The following is a 9,512-nucleotide window of genomic DNA, read 5'->3' as shown; positions in this document are numbered from 1 at the left end:
ATAGCTAACTTTGCACACCCATAGATCGTAAACAATACATCGAATTTCGTTGATTTTTTGGTTGTCTTTGTATGCGCCTTAACTAGTTATGGCTATTGTTTTGACTTCTGGGTAGTAATGATGTATGTTGTAGGCTCCATTATGCACGCAAGAGTAAAAAAGAGCTCATTTCAAAGTGTCATCTGTTGCTTACTTAAAAATGCCCCAATAACCATGTGCTACAACCACCTAAAAAATGACCAATACTTATGCACAAATGCCCTACTAGTCATGTGCTATGGGTACCAATAAAGTTGCACAACTCCAATTGAAGTCCAAAAATTCTAACTATAGGAGGTAAAGTGGGTGGCTATTGGTACATATGAAATTTATTAATGAGTTTCTATTTACCCTTTTTTTGGTTTCTTTAAAATTAGTAATTGGGAGGTTGGGTGAACAAGGAATGAACGGTAATTGAAACATGGACAATAATTGAATGAACAAGAAGTAAATGGTAATTGAAACATAAACAAGAATTGGATGAACAAAAAATGAACGATAATTGAAACACAAATCATAATTAGATAAACTCTTCCCCTAATACATGAGGAAACCATTCACAACCTAAATCAACAAAACCAAAAATTAAATTGAACTAAAATCTTTTTCTCTTAAAGCTCTTAAAGAGAGGAAGAAAAACAAAGACACAAAGCCGAATATTTGAAACAAGCATGGGTGCACTTTTTTTTACTCTATTTTAGTGGTAGCCAACAGGGCATCCTGTGAGTTAAAAAATCCCAATTTAGTCCATCAAATACCTACCCAACACAGAGAAGGTTTGGGTATTCTATTTGAATGAAAAACTGTCTGCGAAGTGGGCCGCCCTCATATGCGCTATTAACAATCATTCCATTCTTTTGTGCGGTGGATCCACTTCTGCTCTTCAAACTACCCTTTCCTTCTTTCCTTCCTCTGACATTGCATAAATTTAAGATCAATTGAATATTTCACCACTATGCAATGTTTAGGAATCCTTGATTGATTTATAAGACAAATTTTGAAGGTGAATTGGACGTTTCATGGCCTGGGAGGTGATCTTGTGGTTAATTTCTTTTGTTCTCGTCATTGCACTCCTCGGAATCGTGGTATACCAGGTACTTCAAGAATCTCAACCATTTTTTTCATTGTTGTACTATCCTTTTTTATGAGGGGGAATTTGATAATAGAGTCAAGCGCAATGAGGGTTCGATCACCTGACTTCCACTTGGCAAAAGCCTTACAACACCCGCATTATTATTTCTTTGAAATTTTTTCACAATGTTAGTTTCTATTGAAGTATGTGCATATCATGTTTGTAAATACCTGGAAAATCCCCTTATTATTATTGTTTTTTGAAAAATACCCATTTGTGTTTGGAAAACATACATAATAGCTAAAGTATTTGAAAAATACACTCATAGCTTTATTTTTAATTTAGAACAATGCCCAGATTGTTAAAGATTTAGGATAAGGATTTTTTATAAGATGTCGTTGGTGTTATCATTTTGGTTTGGAGATGTCTATTATAAGGTCAAGTCTTAGGTTTTCTTGTTTTTCTTATAAAACTAACCATGCCCAAGCCAGAGGTAGGCCGGAAAGGATTAGTTCGAGCCACTGACACTGACCTAATATTTTTTCACAAACAAAAGTTAAACATTACGTAGCCTATCCTAATATTTGTCACGAACAGAGTGCACTCGCTACCTTACAGAAAAAGTTTGGTTTCATAAGATGCTCATTTTGTTGTTAAACTATGTGTAAGATGGTGAACTGCCTCTGATGCTTGTTTGCGGTACGCTCGAACCACATTCTCAAGATTTGTAAACATAGATCACACTCAAATGCACCTCATTATCGATATCCCACAACCTCGTAAACGTTTGCTGGAGTTATTTGCCACTTTGTTGGAGTAGGGAAATTTGAACCTGGTTTATATTCTTACGATTGTCCCCTATCACCATTATACAGCCCCTTGGACCATCTATAAAATGACTGTTCTCGAGTTCTTGTTGATGTTTTGAGTTTTCGGGCTACATTTATGAGTCTTGATTATACCTTGCCCTGCAGACTTTTGATCAAGCTAACATATAATGTTCATTTCAATAGGTTAATTGCAAACATTGAATTATATGCTGTCAAATTCACCCGGGTCTTGCAATTAGGGAATGCTGAATCACATATTGACATTTTTAATGTGCAGTAAACGAAACAAAGATGTGATTTTGATATAATGTTCTATTCAACAGTATAATTGTAAACATTGAGTTCTACACTGTCAAATTTACCTGGTTCTTGCAAATACGGAATGCTTAATCACATGGTAGCATAATCAATGTGCAGGTTACCATCATGACAGTTGTTCCTCAAGTAGCATTAGATCATGTCCTTCCGGACAGGTCACTTTATAATTGGCATTTGAGGTGTGTCTTTTTTTTTTAAGCTTGTAAGGAAGTTTTTGTACCATCATAGGGTCAAAACTTCAAAATTTACAGCATCAATATACTGGAACATCCTAGCTTGTATATATTTTAGACTATCATTTATCTTGCTATCGCAGGAATAGGAGATGAAGGCACATCACATAGTCTGGATGGAAATTTGGCAAGCCAAGGAGTAAAGATTAACTTGTGAATTAGCAAAACTAAGAAAACTATTCAAATTAATAATATATATATAATTTATTCAGTAGAAATGATATTAATCAGGCAATTTAAACAGAATTTCTAAATAGCTGAAGAGCATAAAATTTCATATGATATCCTCAATGTTGCCAGGAGAAGGGCATTGGAATTGGTATGGTAAACAGGTGCAGTATGGGTATGACACGTTTTGAAAACATAAGTGATGGGTACTTGCAGATGACAATAATAATATTAAAATTTGCTGAAATAAAAAAAATTGTAAAATACATAATACATATTTGAACCAAATTATAGATATGTGATTAATATGTAAAAGCCAAGGTTGCATGGGTACTCGTACCGGAGACTCGGATGCGTATCCCGCACCGGAAACTTGGTGGGAAACATCTCCATAGAGAGGAGACTTCCCGCTAACGTATCCACCCGTCTCCCACCGTCTCCAAGCCAAACAAAAAGAAAAGGAAACCTTCAAATGTTTAAAAAAAAAACACGGACAACAAAATAATCAAAATGTAGTACAAACGGAAGAAAACAATGCTCAAAACAAATGCAGGTCACAAGGATTTCTTAAAACGTTGCAACAGCCATTACGAAATTATTATATTATATTTAATGTTCAATGTCATTATATTTTCAGAATTTCTATAAATTATTAAATTATATTTAAAAGAAATTGGCGTCTCCAAGTACCCACGTCTCCTATTTTGAAAAAATAGTTGTACCAATACCAGCACCAGTCTCCAAAGTCTCCAAGTACCCCCGTACCTGTGCAACCTTGGTAAAAGCTAAAAACACATTAACAGCTTTCCAGTCAGTTACTGTTAAATGTCTAAATTGTTAATTTTACTAATCAGATATAACAAAATTCAATGTAAACTGAAAATGTAATGAAAAACACAATGCTCATTAACACAACACAGCAATACCCTGGGAAAACCTCCCTCTTGGAGGTGAAAAACCCAGCCTTAAAATCCAATTATATTATGTCGAATATGAAGGCAATTACAAGACATGAAACTTATCTCCAACATCAGATCAGTTTGCTGCTAAAACAGTCTTCAGTGAATTCGCTTGACCGAGATGTATCAATTCTGCCTTGCTGTCTTGGAGATGTGATGTACAGATCTGTAGAAGGAATTCGCTTGCATGGAGATGATCGCTGCCCTTCCAGAAGTCTGTCTCTGACTTAAGATGACTATTGCAGACTTGACAACTTGCAGATCAGATCAGCTAATGGAGAGAGATGAGCACTGACCTTCAATAAGCTCGAGATAACAATTTCGCTGACTTGAAGCTCATTACAAGTTTGCTGACTTAGTTGATGTAATTCGCATGATATATGATTGATTGATTATGCCATGCAAATGACTTGCTTATATACTTGACTTGTGGTGTCAAGTCTCAAGTTGGCCTGCCTTATTAATTTAATAATAATATTATGTGTATCGCTCAAATAGGTCTTGACCTATTAAGACGTTATTGCTTGATTGCCTTTACCACAAGCTACATGAGTTTGGGCCCAGTCCAATTACATAAATGATCGCTCAAATACATATTTGATTTTACCGCCCAAATTGGGCCTACCCTATCTACAAGTTACAATAAACAATCCTGGGCCCAGCCCAATGTAGATACATTTGTTCATATTTATTTGCTCATATAATCCAATCTAGCTATCGGTTTTCAACACTCCCTCTTAGCTAGGGAGGATTCTAGCAAATAGTGTAATCATGCATCATGGACTTTTCCATCTTACATTGCCCGTAGAGGATGAAAAAGTAACCTGCAAGAAAACAACAAAAATTTCCATCTTGCATTGCCCGTAGAGGATGGATCCACCTTGCATTGCCTGCAGAGGGTGGAAGAGGTCTTTCACCTCAACCTTCTCCCAGAGAAGGAAATACTGTCACCTTGCATTGCCCGCAGAGGGTGACTCCACCATGCATTGCCCGCAGAGGGTGGAAGATTCAACTTAATGCATCACTGAGACTGAGACTCCCTCTCAGTCATAGCTTGATTCTCAACAACTCCAAGCCTGTCTCTGAAGTATTCAAACTTCACACGAGCAAGGGGCTTGGTGAGAATGTCTGCAACTTGCTCATCAGTGCTGACATATTTCAGCTGTAAGGCACCTCTTTGTACCATATCACGAACATAGTGATAGTGAGTTTCCACATGTTTTGATCTGTCATGAAACACAGGATTAGTAGACATTTTAATACATCTTTGATTATCACAATGAATAACTGTGGGTTCCCAAGGTTGTCCAAACAACCCAACAAGAAGCTTTCGAAGCCACACTGCTTCTCTAGATGCAACACTCGATGCAATATACTCAACTTATGCAGTACTCAAGGCTACAAAGGACTGTTTCCTGCTGGCCCAAGAAATCACAACAGAACCCAAACTGAAACAGATACCTGAAGTGCTCTTCCTATTGGTAACACTTCCTGCCCAATCAGAATCTGAGTAGCCTTCCAAGGTAACAGAATTGTTGATTGGATATTTTAGCCCATAGCCAACAGTTCCACGCAAGTATCTCAGAATATGTTTGGCTGCAACAAGGTGAACATGCTTTGGCTTTTTCATAAACTGCTTGAGTGCATTCATTGCATAACAAATCTCTGGTCTAGTGTTAACTAGATACATCAATGATCCAATCAACTGTCTGTACTCAGAAGGATCTGCAAAATCAGAGTTAGCTGCAGATAAACTCAATTTCTTCAAGTTAGTTTTCATAGGAGTAGACATAGGTTTGCAATCCAACATTCCAAATCTCTTCAAAATATCAACAGTATATTTTCCCTGACTTAGAATAATTTCATTATGTCTTTGCCACACTTCTAACCCTAGAAAGTAATGCATTAGACCTAGATCCTTCATTTCAAATTCAACAGCTAATTCTTTCTTACACCTAATGATGAGACTATCTTCACGAGTTAGGAATAAATCATCCACATATAAAACTAGAATTAACATTTCACCATTAAATACTTTAAAGTAAATTTTAGGATCAACATCATTCTTACAAAACCCTAAACTAACCAAGTACTTATCAATTCGTACATACCAAGCTCGAGGAGCTTGCTTGAGGCTTGTTGACGTGTATTTTGTACACAATCATACACAGAATAAAATACCCAAGGGTACCTTATCCTCTCTTGAATAAAGCCTCTGATTGCTGAAGATATCGCAGAAAAGGATCAATCAGGATGACTCCAAGGTTCTTGTATGTAGGGTCTCTACGTGTGGATAAGCTCTTTGTGGTATGATGTGATTTGCTGGAATCACAAGGGGACTTACATTTGATGCCTGAACTTCTGATTTGCTTTGAATATTGCTGGAACACAGGATTTTCACTAGCTTAGATTTGAAAAAAGGAAAAAAGACGAGGGTGAGGAGAGGATCTAATCCTAACACTAAGAATGTAAGAGCAATGGATGATCTTTGATGAAATTCTAACTAAGTCTTGTTTCGACATCCCAGGACCATTTCCACAAGGTTAGTGCGATCTTCGAAGGAAAGCTTTATGATGTTCAAATCATCACTGCAGGCATAGACACCATCAGGTTGATGCATATCGATGAAGAAGCGACAATTGAAGTTAAGCTTAAGCTGAATGATTCCAGTTGACTACGCAAGGCAAGTCTGCAATCAACAAACTGCTAGTAGTATGGATATACGAATTTCACCATCAATCAAGCATATTTCTTCCACTCATCTAATCATAAAATCAAACATGAGAAGTATAAAGACCATGCAAATTGTCGAATCGACCCATAAATTTCACCATTTCTTCAATGAAGTTACAAGTCTTTTACAACAACATCTTGGCAACAATCTTTGCCTTCTCTCTCTACTCTACTCTAATTGCTATTCTCTCTCTATCTTCTAACTGCTTCCAACTATTCCTAACTATTCTAACTATTGCTAATTTCTCTCTAACTATTGCTAATTATTCTTTACAAAATGAAATGCCAGGGCTTATATAGTGCCCTCAATACAATTCGATGGCTCAGATCAATTCGAGATCAATGGCCAAGATTTTACAATGAAAACCCTAATTAGGGTTTGTTACAACCATTACATAACATTTAATGCTTGACCAATGATAAAATTGTATTGCTTGGACACATGTCCTCTCTAGAAAATTCGACCAATGAATAGCCGGGGTAGGTACATAGAAGTTTGTGCCACCTTCCATGAGTTAGGTACATTGAATCTGGAAATGCTGAGGTGGACCACACTGACTGGAGAAGTGATGACTAGGATGCCACCTCGTTTGACACTTGTAACTTGGTAAATATTCAACTTGGTGTTGTTGAGAAGCTAGCTTTAATTAATTCATTTGGAACTATCTGCTTCTTCAACGAACCCTTGTTCTAACTTCTTGTGTCCTTGATGTGCAGGATGATGATGTACCTCGCCTTGTAATACTGGATTGGAGAAGGTCGCCCTTGATGACGTTAGTCCAAAGAAGGCCGTCCTTGTCGATGCTAGGCTGGAGAAGGTCGCCCTTGTCCTTGCTTGACCGTCCTTGATCTGGCTTGATTTTCCTTGAGGAGAGTCTTCCGACTTGTGGATCTTTCGAGCTTGGGAGTCGCCATCTTGGTACCTACACAACATTTCAAAATTAGTAATATATCTTGAAATCTAAAAATTAAACTTTAAAAGGAATATTCAAGATTTTAATTAGGAAACTTCATGATAAATCTTGAGTTATCATTTCCTAATTAACCATGTAATACTTAGATTTTTCCCAAAAATGCTTAAAAAAATCAAACCTTGAATAAGGGTGTCAAGATGATTTTGCCATACCTCTTCTTGAGAATTAACTCTAAAAATAGATGAATTTTGGCTAGGCAAAGTGTAGATCAAAGCTCTCCCTTGGATAAAATGCACCTCCTTTAGCTTGGAAAAGAACTCCACCTTCCTCTTCAAAAATCTGGAAATTCGCCTTCAAATACCTTCAAAAATCTGGAAATTATTCTCCAATCTAGCAAGAAATACGCCTTTCCAATAGCTTTCAAGATGAATTTCGCCCTCCTAAGTCTCCACACTTAGTAGAAATTTGCTCCACTCCAGCTAGATTTCGCACTTCTTCTTTGCCCTTCCAAATCGCATTTGAAATGATGAGTGAATGATGGATTAAAATCGCTCAACACACCTCTCTTATATAGGCGCTCCCCATTTCATTTCCCATGGGCCGACTTGGTGAAATAGGCCTCAAAATAGATAAAATTAATAAAAAGAAAGAGGCCGACTTTGCAAAAAATAATAGATAATACCCCAAGCGCCCTCTTTTTAAATTTAATTTAATAATAATTAATTTAAAATGCCTTTACAATTAAAAATTTCGATTTTTTAAAGGCTCAAAATTAATTATTAAATACCATGCGCACTTATTAAATGTCAATTTAATTTTTAAAATATCCTGGAGTTTTAGCGAAATTGGCATTTAATGTAATTTGAAGGATATTTGGCGCCCAAGCATGGAAAATAATGGCCATTAACAAGATCGCTCTGGTCCCTTGGTGAGGGACGGGAGCGATTATACCTTTTGGACCTCACACTTCTTGTTTTTTACGTCCAAGACCTCATTTTTGACGTCCAAGATGGCATTTTTACTTAGAATTTCGAGTTCAATTTATTCGATCTTTGAAATGAGTGCACTTTAAAGCATTTTCGCCCTGGTCCCTTGGTGAGGGACAGGGGCGAATTTACCTTTCTAGACAAATACTCCATCATTTCATTGTCTTTAATCAAGTCTGGATGCTCTATCACGTTCATTTTGTCCTCCATCATGCCTTTGATGTCTCAATTTGTCCAAACAAGGTCAGGAATGACTCCACTAAGCTTTTTCGCTCTGGACCCTTGGTGAGGGACATGAGCGATTCGCCTTGGACCCTTGGAGAGGGACAGGAGCGCTTTTCGCTCTAGATCCTCAGTGAAGGTCAGGAGCGAAATTTGACTTTTCGAACTCTCTATTAGGATAATTTTTATGGAATATAACATTTATGTCTTATACTTTAAGTTATATTCCATATATACTTTCAGGATGTTTGAGAGTGGTTTCAGACCTCCAGGAGTTATATTGCAAAATCTAGTTTTTTGAGGTTTTTCAGTTTCCAGACTTAGTCAAATTCAGGATCAGGACATTCCAGACTTAGCCAAATTTCAGGATCAGGACGTTCAGACTTAGCCAAATTTTCAGGACATTCCAGACTTAGCCAAATTTCAGGATCAAGACATCACTCAAGCCGGACTTGCTTATCCATGTGATCACCTGGGCGACACTCAAAATGCAAAGGCTAACTAACAAAACCCTAAAAGACCAAAAAAAACAAACCCTAAAAAGCAAAAAAGCAAGGGTCCCCATTTGCAATGGGGCGATGTGTGAAAACGTCACAACAAGGCTGTAAAGAGCTTTCTTTAATCTGCATACATGTGATTCTCTATTATGAGTTGCAACAATGGCTATAATAGTTCTAATAGAAGTATATCTAGCAATAGGAGCAAATGTTTCTTCATAATCTATGCCTTCCTTTTGAGAAAAACCATGAGCTACAAATCTAGCTTTATATTTCTCTATAGTACCATCAACAATATGTTTTATTTTAAACAACCATCTAGAAGAAACAACAGACTTAACTTTTAGGTCTAGGTACAATATCCTAGACATCATTCTTGATTTTGGATTGATACTCTTTGTCCATAGTGTTGTGACGTATCCCTGCTTTTTGCTTTCTAAGGTTTGCTTTTCTGGGTTTCTAGGGTTTTGTCTGTTAGCCTTTGCTTTTCGAGTGTCGCCAAGGGGATCACTAGGATAGCAGGCTCTGCTTGAGCTAGGTT

General features: G+C 37.0%; 1 protein-coding gene across 5 annotated transcripts in view; it reads left to right on the top strand.

The window, feature by feature from the left end:
* Window positions 1–695: 695 nt before the first annotated feature.
* Window positions 696–9,512, top strand: part of LOC131068023 (protein cornichon homolog 2) — a 118,250-nt gene continuing 109,433 nt past the window's right edge. For all 5 annotated transcript variants that reach the window (XM_058003229.2, XM_058003226.1, XM_058003227.1 and 2 more), the window contains exon 1: window positions 696–1,133. In XM_058003229.2, coding sequence (XP_057859212.1) covers window positions 1,059–1,133 — 75 coding nt within the window. In that variant the 5' untranslated portion in view covers window positions 696–1,058. The remainder of the gene's footprint in view (window positions 1,134–9,512) is intronic.

This window comes from Cryptomeria japonica, chromosome 4 (genome assembly GCF_030272615.1).
Source record: "Cryptomeria japonica chromosome 4, Sugi_1.0, whole genome shotgun sequence".
NCBI classification, from domain to species: Eukaryota; Viridiplantae; Streptophyta; class Pinopsida; order Cupressales; family Cupressaceae; genus Cryptomeria; species Cryptomeria japonica.
The sequence above is the reverse complement of the archived record's forward strand: the minus strand, read 5'-3'. Positions and strand labels throughout refer to the sequence as shown.